The sequence below is a fragment of the Physella acuta genome, unplaced genomic scaffold, assembly GCF_028476545.2.
Source record: "Physella acuta isolate Inbredline_101_S28 unplaced genomic scaffold, ASM2847654v3 ptg001814l, whole genome shotgun sequence".
Taxonomy (NCBI): Eukaryota; Metazoa; Mollusca; class Gastropoda; family Physidae; genus Physella; species Physella acuta.
In genome coordinates this window covers 765-27,100 of record NW_026733324.1, presented here as the reverse complement: position 1 = coordinate 27,100, position 26,336 = coordinate 765, and the positions used below count along the sequence as shown (strand labels likewise).

General features: G+C 39.2%; 2 protein-coding genes across 2 annotated transcripts; both read right to left on the bottom strand.

The window, feature by feature from the left end:
* Positions 1–934: 934 nt before the first annotated feature.
* On the bottom strand, positions 935–2,320 carry LOC131930661 (uncharacterized protein DDB_G0283697-like). The gene has a single exon (XM_059287246.1). The coding sequence runs from the start codon at positions 2,318–2,320 to the stop codon at positions 935–937; it is 1,386 nt and encodes a 461-aa protein (XP_059143229.1).
* A 6,866-nt stretch (positions 2,321–9,186) lies between these two features.
* Positions 9,187–23,185, bottom strand: LOC131930658 (uncharacterized; the record flags this gene model as incomplete). Its single annotated transcript, XM_059287243.1, is given in 11 exon segments — positions 9,187–9,210; positions 10,154–10,353; positions 11,233–11,326; positions 11,912–12,045; positions 12,610–12,642; positions 17,020–18,008; positions 19,110–19,215; positions 20,181–20,348; positions 21,695–21,805; positions 22,588–22,688; positions 22,963–23,185. Coding segments are annotated over 11 exon segments (2,183 nt in total), but the record flags the coding sequence as incomplete, so codon positions are not given.
* Positions 23,186–26,336: the final 3,151 nt, after the last annotated feature.

Below are 26,336 nucleotides of genomic sequence, written 5' to 3'. Positions count from 1 at the left end.
GACCAACTCAGGTTTAAAATCTAAAGATCTAGATTAAACACAGGAAATTTATAAAACTGTGACCAACTCAGGTTTAAAATCTAAAGATCTAGATTAAACACAGGAAATTTATAAAACTGTGACCAACTCAGGTTTAAATTCTAAAGATCTAGATTAAACACAGGAAATTTATAAAACTGTGACCAACTCAGGTTTAAAATCTAAAGATCTAGATTAAACACAGGAAATTTATAAAACTGTGACCAACTCAGGTTTAAAATCTAAAGATCTAGATTAAACACAGGAAATTTATAAAACTGTGACCAACTCAGGTTTAAAATCTAAAGATCTAGATTAAACACAGGAAATTTATAAAACTGTGACCAACTCAGGTTTAAAATCTAAAGATCTAGATTAAACACAGGAAATTTATAAAACTGTGACCAATTCAGGTTTAAAATCTAAAGATCTAGATTAAACACAGGAAATTTATAAAACTGTGACCAACTCAGGTTTAAAATCTAAAGATCTAGATTAAACACAGGAAATTTATAAAACTGTGACCAATTCAGGTTTAAAATCTAAAGATCTAGATTAAACACAGGAAATTTATAAAACTGTGACCAACTCAGGTTTAAAATCTAAAGATCTAGATTAAACACAGGAAATTTATAAAACTGTGACCAACTCAGGTTTAAAATCTAAAGATCTAGATTAAACACAGGAAATTTATAAAACTGTGACCAACTCAGGTTTAAAATCTAAAGATCTAGATTAAACACAGGAAATTTATAAAACTGTGACCAACTCAGGTTTAAAATCTAAAGATCTAGATTAAACACAGGAAATTTATAAAACTGTGACCAACGCAGGTTTAAAATCTAAAGATCTAGATTAAACACATGAAATAAAACAGGGTCCTACGTGTCGGAGCACACAATAATGCCCAAATGACCTATCCCCAAAAGTCATCCTCAGGATTCTTTTTCCAGAAAATATCCTTGTCTTTGAGCCTGTAGGACGGGAACGCGAGGTCTTGGTCCCTGTTTCGTTTGACGGTCGAGGTGCTAGTCTGGTCGCCGTCCGAGTCACGTGTCTTCTCCGAGGGTCCAGGTGAGTCGTCAGACGTGTCCAGGTCCTCCTGGTCGTTGACATCCCCCACCCGCCCGGCGTCCACGCTTTCCGATGTTTTCTCGGAGGGTTTCCGGGACTCGAATTTTTGTGAAGCGCTCCCTCGTCTATGGGGTCTCGTTGATTTCTCGTCTGCTTCGTCTGCGCTGGATCGTTTGCGGGGTATGTCCGGAGATTTGTCGTCGTCACGACTTTTGTCGTATTTTCGTTGCCCGCGCGCATTTTCATCGTCTGAATCTTGTTCGATCCGACTTTTTACTTTTTGCTTGTTTTGATTTCCGGCGAGTTTTCCGCGCGCATTTTCATCTTCTGAATCTTTTTCAATCCGACTTTTTGCTTTTTGCTTGTTTTGATTTCCGGCGAGTTTTCCGCGCGCATTTTCATCGTCTGAATCTTGTTCAATCCGACTTTTTACTTTTTGCTTGTTTCGACTTCCGGCGAGTTTTCCGCGCGTATTTTCATCGTCTGAATCTTGTTCAATCCGACTTTTTACATTTCGTTTATCTCGACTTCCGACGAGTTGCCCGCTCACAATATCATCGTCTGAATCCTCTTTACTCCGACGTTTTACTTTTCGTTTCTCATTACTCCCAGCGATTTGCTCCGTATCAGGGTCTACATTGGTGTCGTACGCCTCGTCTAAATCTTCACCATCCGGATCCTCCTCGGATGTCCTCACAACGGATTTACCCCCGGCCTTGATTGCTGATGCCTTTTCAGCAGATTTATTCCCACTTCCGGCTTTACTCGCATTCTTGCTCTGAACTACCTCCGTTCTTCTGTTCTCCAGAGCTTTATGTTTTGAAGGCGTTTCTTCAGTCGAATTCCCGTTCTGATTCGCGACTCTTTCCAATCGAGCTTTGCCTGCCGCCTTCCTAGACGCCTGCATATTTCTCTTCAATCTTTTCGTCGATTCCGGCTCGTTCTCCTCATCACCCCCCTCGCCTATCGCATCTGATTTTGTTTTTTTGAAATCCCCATCTCTTTTATTGACCGACTGCCATTTCCAAGCGACCGCGGGTTGCGGGTCTGTTTTGTTTTTTAGGTTTTTTTTCGGGAGGTCCAGAGGCTCGTTGTCGTTGTCCTTCTCGGCCGAGTCGTCAGAGTCTGCGAGCTCGGTTTTCTTTGGTTCCCTGGCGGAGGGGGGACGGCGGACCACTGGCTGGAGGACGCCGGTCAGGCGAGCCGCGGCCAGGCCGGCGACGGACATGCGGGCGTTGGTCAGCCGGGGGTTCCTTAGGGTGGCCTTTCTGTCAAAAACGACCCTGATAGAGGGAAGTTAGGGCAAGTCATGCATGGTTTTAAATTCAACAGTTAGACCAATCATAGTGTGTTAACTATTCAATGTAAGCCAGTTAATATAGACATTAGATCATTCTGTATAGTATAGCCATTGAAACAACACACCATTCGGTATACACATTGCACACCATTCACTATAAATACTACAACAACACACACCTTTCTGTATAGACTTTACAACAACACACCATTCTGTTAAACAAAATTGTAACAGCACACCATTATCTATAGATACTACAACAACACACACCGTTCCGTATATGTATTACAATTACACACACCATTCAGTATATGTATTACAATTACACACACCATTCAGTATATGTATTACAATTACACACACCATTCAGTATATGTATTACAATTACACACACCACTCAGATATGTATAACAATTACACACACCATTCAGTATATGTATTACAATTACACACACCACTCAGATATGTATTACAATAACACACACCATTCAGTATATGTATTACAATTACACACACCACTCAGATATGTATTACAATTACACACACTATTCAGTATATGTATTACAATTACACACACCATTCAGTATATGTATTACAATTACACACACCACTCAGATATGTATTACAATTACACACACCACTCAGATATGTATTACAATTACACACACCACTCAGATATGTATTACAATTACACACACCACTCAGATATGTATTACAATTACACACACCATTCAGTATATGTATTACAATTACACACACCACTCAGATATGTATTACAATTACACACACCATTCAGTATATGTATTACAATTACACACACCACTCAGATATGTATTACAATTACACACACCACTCAGATATGTATTACAATTACACACACCACTCAGATATGTATTACAATTACACACACCATTCAGTATATGTATTACAATTACACACACCACTCAGATATGTATTACAATTACACACACCATTCAGTATATGTACTACAATTACACACACCACTCAGATATGTATTACAATTACACACACCATTCAGTATATGTATTACAATTACACACACCACTCAGATATGTATTACAATTACATACACCATTCAGTATATGTATTACAATTACACACACCACTCATATATGTATTACAATTACACACACCACTCATATATGTATTACAATTACACACACCATTCTGCCAAGACATCACAACAACACACACCATTATGTATTAACATTACAACAATACACTTTTACGTTACTACAACACACACCATTCTCTACAGACATGAAATAACTGACTAAATTCGATAAAGAAAACAAAAAAAAAACCTTTTTATTAACAATCACTCACTAAACTCCATCACGATCAACACATAACAACATCCAGCCACCACGAAAAAGACACCTACAAAAAAACGTTGAAACAAATATCTAAAAATAGCCTACGATTGTTTTTGTACACGTGCACGTAACATGTGCTCATCGCTTGATTGGCTGCCGGAGTCTCCTCCCCCGGATGTGGACATTGACCTTGACTTTGTGGTTCCCATTTCTGGCGCGACCGTTAATTTGCCCATCAAATTCTAGAGAGGAAACAAGGAAACGAATTGTCAGACTTACCATCATGTAGAGAGAAACCATATTGTAGCCAATGAATGATAATATTTTTTAAAGTCAAGTTGTAATGAACACGATATCGCAGGAATGGCGCTAAACTGGACGCTTCAAGGGAAAAGAAATTAAGGAAGACCAAGGAAGACGTGGAGGCGCACGGTCATGAAGCAGCTAGCAGAGGCAGGACTGTCATGGGGGACTGCCAGGAAAATTGCCGGTGACCGAAAAAAGTTGAGGGCAGTGTTTCTTTCAGACTTTTTTCTCCAGGAGGAGAGGGGCACTTGGAATTAATTTTCGGGGGGGGGGGGGGGGGGGGGGGCGAATACATTTTCCGAGAGGGGGGGAGCGGACACTTACAAAAATATGTATTTGCTGAATAAATTCTATTTCGTTCGTGGAAGGGCGGTAGACGTTCTTGGGGGGGGGGGGGGGGGGGGGAGAGGCGCAGCCCCACCCCTCTCCCGAAGAGATGCCTGGAAGTAACGCTGGTGGGGGGAGCTTTCCGTGTCTTGTGTACAAATAGGAAAAGATGATAATAAAAAGAGAAGCTATCTTTTAGCCCCTAAAGTAATGGAACAGTATTTCAAAGTGTAATTGACAGAAAAACATTTCAGCCATAAAATAAATATAAAAACCTTAATAAAATAAGCTTTTAAATGCACTAGAATTATTTTTTTTAAATATAAAAAATTGCTTTTTTTTTTATAAAATTGGTCGCTTAAATATTTTAGAAGCAATTGCTTTTATTATAACTAGTCATTTTGTAAAAAAAAAAATCAGTTTATTTGAAATCTTATTTTTATAACGGTTTTTATATATATATGTTACGGTCAAAGCCCGAAGTGCGGCCAAACCCCGGATTGGCCGGCCAATGCGCGGATTGGCCGGCTCTCTTGGCCAAAGCCCGAAGAACTTAGAACTAAGGTCGTATTTCGTACATTGGCCGGCCAATGCGCGCACTGGCCGGGACGTACTGGCCAAAGTCCGAAGTGCTTAAACTTGACAGCGTATTTTGTACATTGGCCGGCCAATGCGCGCATTGGCCGGGATGTCCTGGCCAATGTTCTATCTAGACTAAGTTGTGATCGCGTTTTCATTATTCTGGGTGCGGTTTCATTGTGAGTAACGTATTGTTTAGCTCTTGTTTGTACAGCTCATTCTTGTGGATCCTGTGGCAAAGATGTCCATGCTATTTGTGGAGTACCCAATTAAGCAGACGAAGGGTACGGAGGGAACATTACCTGCAGATTGTGTCACAACAAACAAGACATCATGGAACACAGGTCAGCAGCTCATACTGGCTTGCAAACTCAAGGTGCTAAGATGCTTAAAACATCAAATACAAAATTTAAAGATGCTGAAGTGGGTGACAATGTACGCATCCGTGTTCCAGATGTTGACAGAGGTCGCGGTGATCCCCGAAGCGTGATTGCAGTTGTCATGAGCGTCGAGGGCGGTTTCTACAAATTAGGAGCGGAACATGGTGTTCTAAAACAACTGTATGCTAGAAGTGAGTTTTCAATTCTTCACGAAAAACTGCTCTTATGGTCGTCAGTTGGCACTGAGGAAAAATCACTACGAACCATCGCATCTTCACAATCATCGACAATAAAAACTTAATTTCATAATCCTTACGGCATTAAAAAAAAAATCTGCTCATGATTTTCTAATTCGGACTTTAACGGGTCGTCTCTAGCCAGATGATCTTCTAATTAAGACTTTGGCCGGTCCACCATGGCCAGTCCGAGGACTGGCCGGCCAAAGGCCGAAATCAAGAGCTATTTCAGACTTTGGCCGGTCCACCATGGCCAGTCTGCGGATTGGCCGGCCAAAGGCCGAAATCAAGCAAAGTTTCGGACTTTGACCGACCTATGGGAGGCGATATTGGCCAATGCGCGGATTGGCCGGCCAATCCTAGCATTGGCCGACTTCGGGCTTTGACCGTAACATATATATTTTTAAACTTAAACAGCAAACCATTAACCCTAAGCGTAACAACATACAGAGGAGTACGTCTGAGCTTATCGTACATGTTTTCCTAGATAAAAGCTTACCTCTAGCTCCCCGTGGATACCTTCTGGGTAAAACTCCCGGGTCTTGCCGTCTGGTTCCAGCAGAACTTGACTGGTGACAGAACAAAATGTCTGGGTCAAGTTTAGTGTGAGGGTGGCAGCCGTGGCGGCCGGGGTGAGGGGGGGGGGGGGAGGGGCAGGCGACAAGTGGACGACTGACAACTCTGGGAGATCAACTTTTCTAGGACGTGGTGGTGTCGGTAAAGCCACAAGATTTAACCAAAGACCAACATTTTGACATGGGTAAATGATTGTAATATATGTAAATGATTTTCTGTAATGCAGGTGGTTCCTACCAGTGACATGGGTTGGTATCTGTTCAGTGGCGTAGGCAGGGGGGGTTAGGGGGTCATAACCCCCCCCCCCCCCATAGACCCCTCGGTATATATATATAAAGTATGAGGGGGGGGGGTGTAAATCGAAAGTTTGAGGGGGGTTGCAAATCAAAAGTCTGATGGGGGGGGTGCAAATCAAAAGCTTGTCCCCGGGTAAAAATTGGACCCCCCCTTGAGGCGATCCTGACTACGCCACTGTATCTGTTGGAGGGGGGGGGGGGTGAATACTAAAAGTCATAAATCAAACAGACATCAAACAGACAGGCGTGTGGTGCCATTACCTGCGGAATGCCAGGAGAATCGTTGACAAGATGACCACACACGCCAGAGCTGCTAGGACGGTCACGACGCTAGTTTGCTTGGCGACTGGGATAAAAGAAAATGTTTTTTTTTTTTTAAATATGATAAGTAGGTTTTATGTTGTTGGGTTGTTGTGGTGTGTGGTTTGTGAAATTGTCACTATAGCTGCTTCATCAGATGTTCGTAACATTCAACTAAGTGTGGCCGCGTTGTAATTTTTGTGGTTATCTTTATAGCTAATTGGTCAGTTGTTGGTAAGGTTTAGACAGTGTCGCCACCAACTTAAGTGGGGTTTATCGTCACAAGTATTCACAAAAAGCAAGATTCTCCGTTTTTGTAAAACGCAACAAACACTTAATCTTTGCTACGTCTTAGCGCTTATCCCAATCCCACAAGTAACACATCTTCCCTTAATTTGTGAATCTCCAACCCAGTCATCCTATATATGAGGTGTCATTTAAAGAAACAACCTCTGACATAATTTAAATATTTTAAAAACAACCACACCAGCAATCATTTCAACACTGACTGACGCCCCACCCCTCCCCAACACTTCCCCTCCCCAACACTTCCCCCCCCCCCAACACTCCCCCGCCCCAACAGTCCCCCTTTCCAACCCCCCTTCCCAAACCTCCCCAACACTTCCCCTCCCCAACAGTCCCCTTTCCAAACCCCCCTCCCCCCTCAACACTTCCCCTCCCCAACAGTCCCCCTTTCCAAACCCCCCTCCCCCCTCAACACTTCCCCTCCCCAACAGACCCCCTTTCAAGCCCCCCCCCCCCCCCCCGTCCCTCCCCATCAGATCTAACCAAGCGACCCTCACAAGCGTCGACGTGAAAGCAGGAGGACACGGTCTTCAGCCCCACGGCGTCCTTGTACGCCCCCTCGGGACATTTCTTGCACTTGACCTGATTGTTCCGGTCCTGGTAGTAGCCGGCTGGACACTTCTGGCACTCGATCACTGACCCGTCAAAGAAATAACCTTTTGAGCACCCGCCTGCTCGCTCAAGAAAAAAAAAAAGAAAACGTAACATAAAACTCTGAAAACCCCCGGGTTCTAAAAAAACACTGCCAATCTTAAACAATGCGAAGTTTTAAACTGTGAATACGATTGGCTGAGGTATAATGGATGTTACCATGTTTAAAATGTTAAACGTATCCTTATTGATCTGTTGTTTTTCCTTTGTCTAGTGGTCAGTGATAATAATAAAACAATAATAAATGATATTTAAAAACTTCCACATGCCAATGATTATTTGTATGTGTTGTTTAACAGTAGTACTTTTAATGTAATGTATAAGGCTCGGAAATAAACATAACGTATGGCTTAGCTTACGCAAATCATATTGATTCTTAGTTTACCAAATCGCATCTAGGTTTAGCTAATCACATCAGGCTTAGTTAAGCATAGAACATGTAGGCTTAGCTAGGCTCATCACATCTAGGTTTAGCTAAGCACATCTCAATAAGGTTTAGCTAGTCATATCACATCTAGGCAAGCCAAGCGTACACGCTGTTTATAAAGACGACCTAGACGACATCTCTTTGTGTCGATCCGACACATAGTGATACATAAATAGTAAATTAGAAAATTTATAAAATTTTCATATAAATAAATTGCACCGATATAGTTGGTTATACAGTGTTTTACTCCACGACAGGGGCGACAACTTACGACAAGTTCGATCCATCTGGAGTACAGTCCCTCTAGGACAATCAATGTACGTGTTGTTGTAGTTGAACATAGTTGGTGTTGTCTGTCCTGTTGTCGCTAGCTTGAGATCCTTGCGAATATTTCTGGGGAATAAATTTTCCAAATTGCCAATTGTAACGACGGCGGGGTCTAGCGGTAGAGAGCTGGACTGCTAACCCGAAAGTCTCGAGTTCGAATCCGGGTTCAAGAGCAGAATGTCCCTAAGTCCACATTGAGCTGGTGGGTACCTAACTCACGTTAGAAATAGATGGCGGCTGGGCATAGTGTTGACCACATTGTCCCGAGTTCAATGAATTCTACTTCATCTGCCCCATGTGTCTTAGGCACGAAAAGATTATATTCGATGTGATGAATTATTGGCCATTGTGTTTATTTCATTCAATCAACAAAATAATAATTTTAAATACCTAGGTATATTGCCTAAACTAGGTAACTAGTGACAACCACAAACAACCACAAACAACCAATGTTACTCACAGACATCCATAGACAAACACAGACAACAGTTGTTAACTGCACAACAACCATGACAACCACATCAACCATCACCAACCACACATCAACCATCACCAACCACAGTCAGCAACTTACTCCTCTAATGCCTCTTTGAATGGGTCCAAGAATTTGTCGATTTTCTCCAGCGAATATAGAATGGTAAAGAGAAGTTCTGTCTGAAATACGTAGTAAAAAGTAGTTAAGTCTAACATATATAGTAAACAGTAGCTAGGTTTAAAATATATAGTAAACAGTACCTATGTATAAACTAAGTAGTAAACAGCAGATAGGTCTTAAATACAAAAGTAAACAGTACTTAGTATAAAATACACAGTAAACAGTGTATGAGGCTAATATGGATGCAGGTACCCATAATTTTAGATACTTCTGTATATATACTGGTGTGCTGCTATTCATTGTTTTCCTATTCTCGTACAAAACACAAATTGTAAATCATCCACCTGTTGTGAATGGACTTAAGTGTATGGAGTGAGTTTGAGAGTATGTGTGTTAATAAAGTTGTCGATGGTTTGAGAGTTTGTGTAGTTGAATGGAGTTAGTAAAGTTGTAGATAATTTGAGAGTATGTGTGTAGTGGTGTTAATAGAAGATTATGAATGCGTAAAAAAGGAAATAAAGTAAGAGAGAATGTTTTTGGTTGTTAGGAAGATAGTTGAGAGTTAGTCTTGGTCTTGTCGTCGTCTTGTGAGGATGTCTAGAAGTCGTCGTCCTGTCTATCGTCTATGTAGCTGTTGGTATTATATGTAATAAAAGATGGAAACATCGTAGCGTCATTCTGTGTTCTTCATTGGATCGTCGTCATCTATTGTTCGTAACGTTCAGCATCGACCCTGTACCGAAACTCACTTTACAACACCACCCTCGACGAATATCACTTACGCTTGTAACGTAGCGACATGAAAAAAGTCTTCAATCCATCATTAAATCCTTTTTCATCATTAGCTAGTTTTTCTAGTCAATCATGCATTAGTTTTCTTTATAGACGCTATTTGATATGTCATATTTTCTACTTGCCATGCATTTCTCCACCCACTACCTCCACCTCCTCCCCCTAACGAACCCTCACCATTACCTCCCACCCCCATTCAGTATCACACACACGTACATGCACGCCCCACCCATTACATCCACCTCCCCCCCCACACACACACGTACATGCACGCCCCACCCATTACATCCACACCCCCCCCCCCATCCACGAACTCTCCCCATTACCTCCCAGCTGCCATTGACACATGTCATGGAGATGTTGAGGACACACCCCGCCTCCTCACACATGTGCTGTATCGTTGTGTTGTGTAGGCTGTGTCTGATATCTGCCCTCTGCCCGGCACTGTCTGCCTGCTGTGTGCAGGGTTGGGCGGGGGTGATGGTGAGGAAGTAGATGTAGTTAAAGTCCTCGGGTTCAACGGCCTCTGGTGGGTTGATTAAAAAACATAACACGCAGCGACTTAGTTGATGATTTGATGAGTTGATAAGTTGATGAGTTGATGAGTTGATAAGTTGATGAGTTGATGAGTTGATGAGTTGATATGTTGATATGTTGATAAGTTGATGAGTTGATAAATTGATAAGTTGATGAGTTGATAAGTTGATAAGTTGACAAGTTGATGTGCTTGAGATCTGTTTAATAGTCTGTTGAAATGGCACACACGGTAAAATGTGATAGTTTTAATGTGATAGTTATAATGTGATAGTTATAATGTGGTAGTTATAATGTGATAGTTATAATGTGATAGTTATAATGTGATAGTTATAATGTGATAGTTATAATGTGATAGTTATAATGTGATAGTTATAATGTGATAGTTATAATGTGATAGTTATAATGTGATAGTTATAATGTGATAGTTATAATGTGATAGTTATAATGTGGTAGTTATAATGTGATAGTTATAATGTGATAGTTATATGACAATATATAATTATTTATTTATATTGTTTTTTTTTGTAGTAAATAAATGACGTCATAAATACATCTAAGAGAAAGGAGGGTGGAGTTGGGGGGGGGGGGGGGTCTGATGTAAAGAACGATTTATTACGTTAGCAGTGTTAGGGTCTTGGGGTGGGGAAGGGTGGAGCAGGGGGAGGTTTCTGTGACGCAACATACCATTTATTTTACTAATAATTAATTTTTACGACACAATTACTAAAAATACTGACCAACACAATGACTAAAAATACTGACCAACACAATGACTAAAAATACTGACCAACACAATTACTATAGTGTTGGCTGACAGAAATCCTGACCAACGCAATTATAGTGGTGTCGAGCGACCAAAAATACTGACCAACACAGTCGAAGAATACGGACGGCAGCCAAACAAAACCACCGGGCTCCTCCGTACAGTTGTAGATGCCTCGGTCCTTCAGACGCATCCGTTTCTGGAAGTCAGAGAATTAAATGGGTACAACAGGCATCACAATTTTTACGTGGGCTTACAACACACAACCCAGGGGGAGCCAGTCAAAAAAAATAATTAAATATATATATATATATATATATATGTAAATATATATATATATATGTAAATATATATATATATATATATATGTAAATATATATATATATATATGTAAATATATATATATATATATGTAAATATATATATATATATATATATATATATATATATATATATATATATATATATATATATATATATATATATATATATATATATATATATATATATATATATATATATATTGTAAAATAGAGGATTTATAATATTCTTTATTTTGATACTGAATACTAATATGAGACACATTTTATAACGAAAGAGCCAAAGAATATGGTTTAAGCACTCCCCCCCCCCCCTATTCCACAACAATACCCACATTGTTAAATCGGTCGGTAGATAAACTGTTGTTTTTTTAAATGGTTGGTTCCGTTTTCGTTCAAGCATATTAAATTATACTCGGTATTCTATAGACAACACTCCTTAGCCTAGTGAGCTACTTAATTACGTTATCTGCAGTCCTCTGCGTGATTGGTATGACGTAACCATGGTGACACTCCATGACGCACGTCTGACTTTTCTCCATCGCGTTACACTTGTACGTGCCGTGTTCAAGCGGATGCAGGGGATCGCACTCGTGCCCTGACAATAATCAAACAAAATTTCATGAATTATTTCCCTTTGTCCAGGAATGAATTTCTACTGTAAAATATTTGTTTTTAACTTAGGGAAAGAGACTGCTAAATTTTACTTTTGTAAAAATCCTCGTCTGTATATAACAGTGAATGGCTGTCACCAACAGACTTATTCGAAAACCTAAAACCTTTTGTTCGAATCTACATTTACATGAAATAGACAATAGGTCCATGGGAAAATTACTTTCAAATCATATATACTGTACGGCGTGGTCGAGTGGTAGTGTCCACGTCTGCTATCCGAAAGTCTCGAGTTCAGATCCGGGTTCGAGTCTGTATGACGTCTATGAATCCACCCAGGTCTGATGAGCACCTGACTCACATTAGGGTAAGTAAGAACAGGCGTACATAGTCATGGCCACAATATCCCCTTACATTCTCGTGTCACAAAAACAACAATTGAGCTCTTCAGAAGGGTAAGTTAGTTATGTAGAATCTTTACATAAAATAGATCATAGTGAAAGAGACTGGAATTACTAAAGGACAAATGTTGTAGCAATGTATATCTTACCTCCCATTGCACCAAGCATCTGGCCTGATCTCACTGAAAACAAATTGTTTAAATATTAGTTAAAGATTAAACGTGGACAGGTTAGTGATTTAATTTATCAAGTTATGTATGATTTTATAGGTTGTAGTTCTTAGTATTTAGCCCTTATTAGTCGCCTACAGTATTGAATTAAAAACATAACATGCGAAGTATGATCTAAAATACAACTGATTCTATATCGATGTGTATATAGGGTCTAGGATATTATCCCCCCCCCACCCTGTCAATACCCCACGGACATTCCCCTTTATTACCCCCCCCCCCCCCACTTATCCTGGAGAACCCTGGCCGTAACCCATAACACAAAACTTTAGCTGTCCCAAACCCTAATCCTGGCCGTAGCTTTAACACTAGCCCTAACCTAACCCTATCACTAAGTGGGCAAGCGGAGGTGGGGGGGGAGGGGTAATGCCCTGCTCCAGTCTATATAAGAGTGTGTGTAGATACGTATATAGATATTCGTGTATATATATATATATATATATATATATATATATATATATATATATATATATATATATATATATATATATATATATATATATATATATATATTTATATATATATATATATATATATATATATATATATATATATATATATATATATATATATATATATATATATATTAAAAGAGTAGCTGAGTAACGTGAGTGTGGATGTTTGAAGAATGTACTCACACTGAGTCCCACTGACCAAGTCTAACGAATAAAAAAACAACAACAGAGTTATCGGCCATCTCCACAAATTCCGCTCACAGTTCAGCCCCATGGTCTGGTGAAGCTACAGGTAAAATAATAATCATTAAAAAAGTTTTAAAAAACCCACGTTTTCTGATTGAACTAAAAAGTAGAAAATAAATGCTATAGGCCCTACATCACAATAATGCAAGCGATCACTCTACTATAAGCGAGCAAAAACGTGGGGCGCCGAAGTAAAAGTTATGTTACTATTGATTAGATAATACTATTGACTTTTATTAGGGAGCTTGTAGAGAGTCAACAGTATTAGAAACTGTAAGAAAATCACGGCGCCCCACGTTTTTGCTCGCTTATAGTAGAGTGATCGCTTGCATTATTGTGATGTAGGGCCTATAGCATTTATTTTCTACTTTTTAGTTCAATCAGAAAACGTGGGTTTTTTAAAACTTTTTTAATGATTATTATTTTCTACTTTTTAGTCTTTGTCTGTTTGTTTGCATTAAAATCTTGCTATCGATTTTATCTTTTCACTTTTTTTGGGTAAACGAAGACAACTCGTAAAAAGACAACTCGTAAAAAGACAACTCGTAAAAAGACAACTCGTAAAAAACACGTTGTTTGAATACGTTACTGACTAGAACACATAGATTTGAACCCGTGTCGAGTGGGATAGCAATCGTGTGCCCAACCACTCGACCATATCGTCTCCCCCAAACTGGCCTACCTCCTGTAAGTTTAAACTCGGTTCAAGCTAAATTCTCTGCCCCTAAGCCTGTGGCGACATGTGATCGTTCGCTTCACTGCGCGCGAGGTACGCGTCGCTGGTTTTTTTTCTAACGCTAGCAGAGGAGAATTATATATATAGATTATATAGCGGTCTAAAATGCTCAATAAAATGTTTCCATTGATCAATTTAGTAATAATAACAATTGAATATTCAATGGTCATCCAAAAGAAAGCTTCCCTGAAAATTTCAGCGCGCTAGCTAACTGGGAAGTGCCAGAAATTTCGATCGCAAGATTTGATTGGAAAGACAAACAAACAGAGAAAGCAAGTTAAAGAAAACGTGGGAATAACACACCTGGGATATCGTGAAGTAGTGGGATGTCAACAGTTCACACAATCATCTGGTCCTGCATCCTATGATATAGGATATTTAGTGATATCAAGGGTCAACTTGAGCTTATTTTAAGGTAAATGTAAGGACGATTTATGAACATTGTTTATTTTGATATGGTTACCTTGACCCTAACCTTAACCTTGGCCTTAACATTGAAGCTGAAAATCTAAATTTTAGATATTTAAAAGTTTGAAGGTAGGTCCCAACAATACTTTTATCAAATCATGATTATAGGTGATAGAGTGGTCGAATGGTAGAGCGTTTGAATGCTAGCCCTAAGATCTCGAGTTCGGATCTGAATTCGGACTTGTGACTGCTAGACATACCTGAGTCCACCCAGCTTTGATGGGTACCTGACTCAAGTTAGGGAAACAAAGGCGGCTGGGTGTAGTGATGGCTACACTATCCCTTCATATGTTTATGTCATTGAAACAGCTGAACTCCACTTATTTGCTCTAGAACAAATGTTGTCAAATAAAAAAAAAACCCTCACATTTTCATGTCGAAGCTCTCAATAGTATCCGTCAGTGTTTCATATCCACAATGACAAACCTCTCTCTCAACTCTAACTGTCAGTGTCAGCACTGCTCACCCCACAAACTGTCTACCGCAAGTCTTGACATCTTTAAATAACTGATCTAGTAGTAGATCTAGACTCTATGTCGTAACAAACTAAAGTTGAAATCACGTCAAATTTACATTTAAAAAAACTACGTAGACCTAGATTTAGATCAAGATTTAGATCAAGATCTAGATCTAGATCTAGATCTAGATCTAGAATAGATTCTATCTAGATCTAGTTATAAGTTTAGATTCACTGATACTTGATATAATTTTCTATAGCTTCTATTAGTAAAAGCTAAAAGTTAAGAAATAAATCTTTACTACTGTATCACATGGAAAACTCGGTTGTAAAATGTTTCTTCTTGTCGAATATTTAATAGCTTAGAAATATTTTACCATACCACAGCAAAAAATATATAACTTCGTCTTAGATTAGCCAATCCCAGCTTTGTTATTGTGATAAGTGTGTCTTTAGTGGTAGAGAACGGTGCATGGCAAAAATCGTTCATGTTGTGTTGTGTGCAACTTTGGTGCGCAGACAAGCCGTTGTGCTGTTGTTTTGGGTGTACACATTTTCTTGACGGCAGATTCTTCACGAATAGGCTAATCAGCTAATCAATGTTTTCATTTAATTTTTACTTAAGGCTCCCAAATTCTCGATCTCTAATTAAACATCAAAGGTGGCATTTAAAAAGAAACGATTTGTTTCGTTGTGCGTTATTTTGTTTCTTTTCTCCGTTCTGCGTTTTTGAATGATTCGTTAGGGATCATGTTGTCAATGGCCATTTGATTCGTCATGTGTGTGTGTGTGGGGGGGGGGGGTATTTTTTAATTTTTTTTTTACAACTCCAGATATTTTTCTCGTAATTTTATTTTAGTTTTGAACTAGACATGTTAAATAGAATTCGTGCAATCGTGGTTTTTCGTCATGATGATAGGGAAACCAAGATTTTAGACTTGAAAGCTGAACTAGATTTTGGAGTCTTAAAATCGTCAACAGGAGCGGTTACCTACGTTTTGGCGCCACAAAGGGACTGTCGACATAAGGGAATGACAACCAAAGGGACACACTACCAAATGGACTGCATAAAAGGGACTGTCAACCTAAGGGACTGCCAATCAAAAGGACTGACAACCAACCATAGGGACTGTCGACCTAAGGGACTGACAACCAAAAGAACTGATAAATATCAAGTGATATTTTAAGGAAGCAACAATTGGCTACAATGACATTTTAATGTTTTGTTTAGCTCATTAATCTACATACCATGATTTACAAAACCAGACATACATTTCTATAAGTCCTCCACATAAATAAATAGTGCACATTATCAAATATAATTAATGGAATTGATTAATTAAAACATTCACATTTTAAACAAATGCATATAGAACAATTAGCTTACATATATATATATATATATATATATATATATATATATATATATATGTATATATATATATATGTATATATATATATATATATATGTATATGTATATATATATATATATATATATATATATATATATATATATATATATATATGTATATATATATATATATATATATATGTATATATATATATATATATATATATGTATATATATATATATATATATATATATATATATATATATATATATATATATATATATATATATATATATATATATATCAATATTAACTATTTATTTTATGTCATATATAAGTCTGTTTATATGTGTTTTTAACATATATATGCATATTTTAACACACATATCTGAGAAAATTCTCAGACTGATTGCGAAAATTGTACAGTAACAAGTCAAGCGATAGGTTTTAAATTACAGGAAAGTACATAAACATAATGTCTTGTGGTTTTTGCATGCACTATACATGCGCTAACTGCCCTTTGCGTAAATCTTTTTCAATAGAGATTGTCAACTGATGTGTGTTTTGTGGCCAGATTTTGTCAGCGCTGTCAGCTAGAAATGCAACAGTTTTACATGCCGTTTTGGCCGTTTTGTGAACTCCGTTAGTAAGTGAATCGGTTGTAGGATTTCCTTGCTCTTTCACTGAATCTGAGCCACCATCTTCTACTTGACGTAAGATTGTGTTATTGGGTTCAGTTTTAGAACTGGAATGTTCATGGATTGAAATGCTGGATTCTGTAGGGGAAGTTCTCTTGCTGGTAGATCTACTTTCGGTTTCGCTTTTCCGGTCAGCCTCAGCACCAGAAGACGAGGCGTCCGACTGCGAGGATTCAGTCAGCAGGTCACCGACGCAGGTCTTGTCAACGGTTGGCGCCGATGGAACACAGGATGATTGTCTTTGGCGTTTGGGAGTCTTGGAAAGGTTGGATTCGACATTTGGAAGACAAGAACAGGAAGCTATGGAATGCTGGTGGTCGGGTGATAGCTCAGTGACGGAAGACGGTGAAGAACTTGCAGTGTGGCCGTTCTGATAAGGCACAATGTCTGTCGGCGATTTTTTGGGGAAAAGGGGAAATCGAATCGGCTGCTGGGAATTTGGTGACGATTTTTCCAGTTGGTTTTTGCATTTCGATTTCGATTTCCCGCCCTTTTTTCTGCGTTTGGCTTTGATTTCTTCATCGTCGTCGTCTGTGTCTGAAGGCCAAACTTCGTGCAGACGGTAATGTTCGTATTCCGGGGTCAGCGGATTTCTGTAGCGTTGAATCGCGTCACAGCTATCGCCTTCAAGACCAGGCGGGGTTTCCGGGGGGACGAAAGAGAGATTGAATGCACTGCTCTCTAGGTCTAAATTCAGGTTCCTTAACTCTATACCCTCGGCGCCACCGGAAGTCTCGTCTAGGGAGCTGTAAGCAGGCGGGGGTTCGGATCTCCGGGCGGGGAGCATGACGTCATCGTAGGACGGTGGCGCGCAGAGTGAAGATTCTGATTGGCTGGTTCTTATTTTGACACGCCCACCATTTACCTGGATAAACTGGACAGCTGGTGCTTCCGGCTTTAAGATTCTGAAAATAAAAATAAAATAATTTATATCTATTTAAACTTTTTTAAACATTTCATTTTAATATTTTATTTTTTGTTTGACAATAATAATGTCAGCTAGATCTGTTAATGCTATTTTAAAAAATATGAGTTTTACGTAAGTCAAAATGGCCAAAACGGAAGATCTAGTGGAGCGTATCACAACTGTTGGTATAAAACACAATGGAAGTATCCCGGTCTATGCTCAGATGCCCGTCGGGTTTGAATGACACTCCCCTCCTCACGGGAAACGCTATTAATGTGCCCTTTTTAATATTTTAAATATCGTGTGGCTTTATGTATTAAAATGCGTTTGTTAAAACTTAAAAAGTAAAGTTTCCCTTCCAAACCTGTCGGTTTATGGGGCAAGTGAAGTAGAGTTCACCTGTTTCTGTGACCTCGGCATATGAAGGTATATTGTGGCTAGCTCTTAGCTCAGCCGCCTTTACTTTCCCTAACAGGAGTTAGGTACCCATCAGAGCTGAGTGGACTCGGCGAAGGTCTACTGACTTGAACCCGGATTCGACCTCGAGACTTACGGGTTAGCAGTCCAGCTTGTTAATACTTAATTGTTTTGTTTTATAGGATTTTCTAAAGATTTGATGTAGCCTATTTGGTGCTTTTAGTAATATTATCAAAATTTAAAAAAAAAAAAAAAAAAAAAAAAAAAAAAAAAAAAAACCAAAAGCATTGTTTTAAATTTTCACATATATAATAAACATGGCATAATTAGGGGTGAGATTTTTTATTATAATCTTCATATAACGAGTTACGATCCTTATCAATTAGGATATAATCCTTATCAAATATGATATAATTCTCATCAAATTGGTTATTGTCATCATCAAATTGGATATAGTCTTTATCAAATTGGTTATAATCTTCATCAAATGGGATACAATCCATTTCAAATCAAATGTAATCAGATGGGATATTTTCCTCATCAAATGGGATATAATCCTCGACTTGGATATATTTCCCATCAACATTTATCATGCCGTCCCCACCATACATATCTCTATACACATCTCCATGACAAATGTATGCACACGTCATCACACGACAGGGGGGACAATCCGTCTTACTTTTTCTTTATGTAGCGCCAGGCGAACAGGAAGATTCCAGCGGTGATAGCCCCGAACACCAGCAGGGGGAGACAAATGACCACGATTATGTCCCATGTTAATGAATCTGTGGAAAAATTTTTGGAGAAGTTTGCGTGACGCTGTCTGAATATTACATTATCTGTGAATTGGCTTTAGCAATCAAAGGGAGGTTATTTTGTAGGATTTATTTGTTACTATTTATGTGGAGAGAGTTATGAATGAAATGGGATGGATAATTATCTATTAATAGTATGTGTAATTATCCAATTTCTGAACTTCTTTGACAAAATATTTCAATGAAATTTAACCACGTTTAAAAAAGAGTATCGTAATTTTTTAAAATTTTCAAATTAAGGTTTGAATTTAGTTGATTTAATTACATAATTTCACTAAAAAATTGATCCAAATTGATGTTAATTTTAAATTTTAATTCAGTTGGGGTCAGGCAGATAGTGACTTATTTTTTTTAATTTTCTTGTTTAATTTTACTTTATTTTTCTCTAGCTTACAATTAGCTAACATATTTGTGACGAAACTACAACTGAACAACAATTTGTGACAAAACTTCAACTGAACAACAATTAGTGACAAAACTTCAACTGAACAACAATTTGTGACAAAACTACAACTGAACAACAATTTGTGACAAAACTACAACTGACCAACAATTTGTGTCAAAACTACAACTGACCAACATATTTGTGACATAACTACAACTGACCAACAAATATGTGGCAATTACACTTACAACTGACCAACACATTTGTGGCAATTACACTTACAACTGACCAACACAATTGTCGCAATTACACTTACATCTGGCCAACAAATTTGTGACAATTACACGTACAACTGGCAAACAAAACTATGACAATTGAGCTTTACAGCTGGCCAACAAATTTGTGACAATTCCACTTACAATTGACCAACACATTTGTTACAAACACTTACAACTGACCAACACGTTTGTGACAAACACTTACAACTGGAAAAAAAATTGTGTGACAAACACTTACAACTGGCCAACAAATTTGTGACAATTACACTTACAACTGGCCAACAAATTTGTGACAGTGTCGTTTCTGTCACAGCCCTCGTCCCCTCTGTCGTCCTTCCCACAGTTCAAGTGACCGTCACACACCACGCCCTTGGGGATGCAAATGAGCGCGTACGGACAGGAGAACATGCCGTCAGGACAGCCTCGGCTGGCACTCGACTCTGTCAGGCAATGGATGGACATTCATTAATTACATCAAGTCATTAGGATTGAAATCTAACGCTTGCAATGCTTAAACTAAAAAATTGCTAAAGCTAATAATAATTATTTGAGCCGTCTAACTGACCAGTGGAACTGACCAGTGGAACTGACCAGTGGAACTGACCACTGGAACTGACCAGTGGAACTGACCACTGGAACTGACCAGACTAAATTGACCCGACTAAACTGACCCCTGTAACTGACACCAGCTGACCAGATTGACCATTAAACTGACCCATCTAACTGACCCGCCCAACTGACCCGACAAACTGACCCGTGTAACTGACCCTTCTGACCAGACTGACCACTAACCTGACCCCGCTAACTGACCCATCTGACAGGACTTACCATTAACCTGACCCATCTAACTGACCCATCTAACTGACCCATCTAACTGACCCCTCTAACTGACCCATCTAACTGACCCATCTAACTGACCCATCTAACTGACCCATCTAACTGACCCCTCTAACTGACCCATCTAACTGACCCCTCTAACTGACCCCTCTAACTGACCCATCTAACTGACCCCTCTAACTGACCCATCTAACTGACCCATCCAACTGACCCATCTAACTGACCCATCTAACTGACCCATCTAACTGACCCATTTAACTAACCCATCTAACTGACCCAATTTAACTGACCGATCTAACTGACCCCTCTAACTGACCCATCCAACTGACCCATCTAACTGACACGTCTAACTGACCCATCTAACTGACCCATCTAACTAACCCATCCAACTGACCCATCTAACTGACCCCTCTAACAGACCCCTCTAACTGACCCATCTAACTGACCCATCTAACAGACCCATCCAACTGACCCATCTAACTGACCCCTCTAACAGACCCCTCTAACTGACCCATCTAACTGACCCATCTAACAGACCCATCCAACTGACCCATCTAACTGACCCATCTAACTGACCCATCTAACTGACCGATCTAACCGACCCATCTAACCGACCCATCTAACTGACCCATCTAACTGACCCATCTAACTGACCCATCTAACTGACCCATCTAACTGACCCATCTAACTGACCCATCTAACTGACCCATCTAACTGACCCATCTAACTGACCCATCTAACTGACCCATCTAACTGACCCATCTAACTGACCCATCTAACTGACCCATCTAACTGACCCATCTAACTGACCCATCTAACTGACCCATCTAACTGACCCATCTAACTGACCCATCTAACTGACCCATCTAACTGACCCATCTAACTGACCCATCTAACTGACCCGTATAAACTAACCCAACTGACCACTGAACTGACCAGCAGTACTCACCTGTGTAGACAGTGACCAGCACACGGAACCCTGGGTCAGTGACCGTTGGTATCCCCAGATATTCTATCTGCAGATTGCCCTTAGAGATTTTGTAATCTTCGATTTTAGCACCTGGAAATAAAATCAGTACACTTTGTTTCTACTGCATATTTTGGCTATTACTGTAGGTCTACAAGCAAAAATCTTTGTTGGAAAATCTTTATAGGAATAAACATGTATAAAAGCCTTTCGTAATATCATGCTTTGAAATGCACTTAAGTACATAAAACAAAATTATTTCGTTAAAGATATAGTTCTAGTTGTAAAGTATTAGCCACCAAATTGTATTGAAGAGATTTCAACTATTGTTTTTACTATAATATAAAAAGAAAACTGTTTTTTTTTTAAAGAAACTTAAAGTGTTTAAAACTGAATGCTAGTTTATTTGACTTGATGGTGAATGCTAGAAATTTGAGTAAAGTGTTGGTCAATGGTTGATCGTTGATCGTTGTTCTATTGCCAGGATATCAAGGAGTGTGTAATATTCATATAGTGACGTCACTGAAAGATTGAAACACTTTAAGAAGATGGCCACTTGTAGACTAATTTATCCAAACTATATCTTGGCCAAAGAAGAACTGTGTGGTTTCTGTATTAACTAACTAAACATGTTTAGGTCTTGGTCGTTACGACCTACATGATTTAATAAAAACTGACCGATGATTTACCAGATTCAATTAGTATGAAGAGTGACCTATGACCTACCTGATTCATCAAAAACGTAAAAGTGACCTGTGACCTACCTGAATCATCAAACATAATAACTGACCTATGACCTACCTGATTCATCAAACATGAAGAGTGACCTATGACCTACCTGATTCATCAAACATGTAAAATGACCTATGACCTACCTGATTCATCAAACATGAAGAGTGACCTATCCAGATGACCGTACAGTCCACCATCCGGTGTCATTTTACGTTTCCTAGGCAACAGTGAGTACAAATGGACGCTGAGGAACAGACACACATATTAGATCATTATATTAGACCATTGTTTACTTTATCAATACCAGGTTAGAATGTTGTTTTTATTTAGGATGTGACTTTGGTTTTTGTATATATATATATATATATATATATATATATATATATATATATATATATATATATATATATATATATATATATATATATGATAGATCAACGTACATAAAATAAGCAAGTTAATATAGATTGTGTATAGAAATTTACAATTGAACACGACAATACGAACTCTCTACTCACTAGTCGCTGTGACTCTGTGACGCGGAAATGCCCATCTGCAGAAAGTGCACGTACAGGCCCATGCCCCGGCTGGCATTGACTGACATGGAGCAGTGGACAAAGTCCTTGTTCCGGTCTCTGGCCAGCTGCTCCTTGGGTGTGAGGGAGATGAGCAGGCTCTGGTTGACGTGGAGGGTCTTGGAGCAGTGGTTGGTCATGTACATGAAGTGGGTCTTGGCGCTCACTGGGGAGCAGAGGTGGACATGGGTATATAAATAAATAAATATATAAATATATAAATAAATATATACATATGTGTGTGTGTGTTTGTGTGTGTGTGTGCGTGTGTGTGTGATTATGCATGTATGTATCTACCTATCTATATAGAGTGAGTTACTTTTACGTTTTAATTTGTATAAAACATGAATACAAAGCTTGCAGTGTACTCAGTTTAAACTAAAGTTATGCGAAGGTAGTGTTGAAAAGCTGGAAAAGCTAATGACGATTCGATTTAAATTTAATAGGTGTTTCTTCGTTTCAAAGCTTGTTCAAATCATCATTGGTGTAGGGTTTTGGACTCGAACCTACGTCTACACACTATTTGAACCCATCCGTGGATGATTCTTTACATGAGCTATCGATGTAGCCACCACGACTATATTTCTCTATGTGCTTTGTTTTTTTTTTAATGGTGAATTCACAGGTAAATGTGTGTGTTTGTCTGTGCTAAACTGAAATGGTACACGTTCAAATCAACGCATCACACTCTGTGTCGAGCTAAATGATAAACGATTACTGGACGCTCAGTGACATATGATTCGAAAACAATCAGCCTAAAAGTGTTGGTTGTTTTACCCAGTCTTTCCCTCACCCTAACAATACTCTATTAATAGTTTGATCCTTACCGCATTATTCCACAGTAAAGCACCTAGATATAAAAATTTTAAAAATATATTGTTTTTTCCGGATGTCGTTTTGTCCTGCGCGTGAACGCATCAGTGCGTATCGACCCGGTAAACTTTGAGATTATGACAGGATTTAAGATTTATTGATGACTGGCTATTGATTGTTCTCAAGCGGCTCAAAGGGTTTCCATCGAGCTCGTGTTTGGAGTGAAATGCCTAAAACCATTGTGTCGGTAAGGACCTAAAACCATTGTGTCGGTAAGGACCTAAAACCATTGTGTCGGTAAGGACCTAAAACCATTGTGTCGGTAAGGACCTAAAACCATTGTGTCGGTAAGGACCTAAAACCATTGTGTCGGTAAGGACCTAAAACCATTGTGTCGGTAAGGACCTAAAAAGTGTGTGTCGGTAAGGACCTAAAACCATTGTGTCGTTAAGGACCTAAAACCATTGTGTCGGTAAGGACCTAAAAAGTGTGTGTCGTTAAGGACCTAAAACCATTGTGACGGTAAGGACCTAAAACCACTGTGTCGTTAAGGATCTAAAACCAGTGTTTTAAGTGTTTTTCAGCGAAAACGCCCCTCTCTGAATCAATCCTTTATCATGAGAATAAAGCTGTGAGAGATTTAGTAGTGGATATAAAATTAATCATATCTTGGAACAAAATATCGTGGGACGATATGGAGGGGAGGGGGGAAGGAAAAAAATTTCCGAAAAAAGCGTGTCATCATTTATGGATGTCCCCTTGTACCAGAGTTTCTTCCAGGTGAAGCCCCCCCCCCCCCCCCCTCCCCCCCGAAAAAAAAAGTCCGCCCCCCCCCCCCCCCCGAACGAAATGAAATTTATATAATTTATATAGAAAATATATACTTTTAACAGTGTCCGCCCCCCAGAAGAAAGTCTACCACCCCCCCGAAAATTTCAAGTGCCCCCCCCCCCCCCTCCAGGAGAAAAAAGTCTGGAAGAAACACTGCCTTGTACGAATTTTATTGTTTAAAAGATAACTATTTGGACTTATTTTATTGCTGAAAATGCGAAGTATAAGCCTTTATTATTATTGTAAATAATCGATACATTTTTAAACTAACACAAAAACGGGTTTATTTAAAAACAAGATTCCTTTTAATCTCTCCCGCGGGTTCTAGACCTAGTCGGTCGCAGGATGAAAATACAAAACGGATGCGCACAATTTGGAACCCATTTCTTCCGAGCGGGTGAAATGTTTCGCTAGCAGACGATTAATCATTCTATAAGAGCCGGAAACGGCCGGTGTAATATTGATGTAAGCTGGACCTGGTTAATACCCGTTACATCATTACACCTGATCCATTACCGCGTAGGTTCAAACAGGTAGTTCGTGTGTTAACCCTTCCGCTAGGTTTGTTAGCACGGAGTGGGTTATGTCGACATTATCCTGCTTTTAGAGTAGCTTCCCCTTATCTGTTTCGATGCAGTGGATGTATAGATCACGATCCGGTGTTGTGATGTGACATTGTTAGAGGAAATTAAAAGTTCTTTTGTTTCGTGTGGTCGAGTTAATTGTAACAGTAAACGTTGTATGTATTTTTTACATTACCAGCACACACAAAGCTAGTCTAGTCTATAGAGATTACAGATGTGTAAGTAGCACTAGTCTAAAGCCAATGTCTAACCGTATCATCACATTCTACTGCTTGCACTATAATCCCTACGTGTCCTATAATACATTTTTCAAAGACAAAGATAAGTTGTTGACTGGTAGGTGAGATGAGAGAGATACAAGCAGTGTTTCTTTCAGACTTTTTTCTCCTAAAAGGGGGAAAGGGAGGACTAAATATTCCGCGGAGGGGGGGGGGGGGAGACGCACACTGGTAAAAGTATATATTTTCTAAACAAATTATTATCCGTTCGGAACGTGAGTGGTAGACGTTCTTCCCAAAGATGAAAGTAAGTCCCAAAAATAAAAGGCCCAAAGAAACAAGTCACAAAGATACATGTCACAAAGATACAAGTCACAAAGATATAATTCCCAAAGATATAAGTCCCAGATATACAAGTCACAGATATACAAGTCTCAGAGATACAAGTACATAGGAAACAAGTCCCAGAGATACAAATTCCAAAGGTGATTGTTTCTTAATTAAAGGTCTGTTAATTATTGTTTGGTGAATTATTTCTTACTTAAAGTAAACAGAAGGTAATTACGTGAATACATTTTTCTTTCATGTAGGTATATTGAAATACCAACATACGTCCGTGTTAAAATTGTGTTACACCCCCCCCCCTACCCCCACACTGCCCCCACCCACCCCTAACCCAACCCCTCGTCTTGACCCAAAAGTTCACCACCGTCAACCCGTCCTTGGCGTCACGTGACACCCTCATCCCCCAAACCCAACCCTCAACCAACGCCGAGGGTTTCGAGGGCGGATGTGACGTCATTTTAATATGGCGGCGACACGGTGCGCCCATTTCCTGGTCTCAAAGCACCGCGTGGAGCTCGTGTCATGG

Coding starts and splice junctions, on each gene's coding strand:
- LOC131930661 (XM_059287246.1), bottom strand. CDS start 2,320: ATGTCCGTCGCCGGCCTGGCCGCGGCTCGCCTGACCGGCGTCCTCCAG.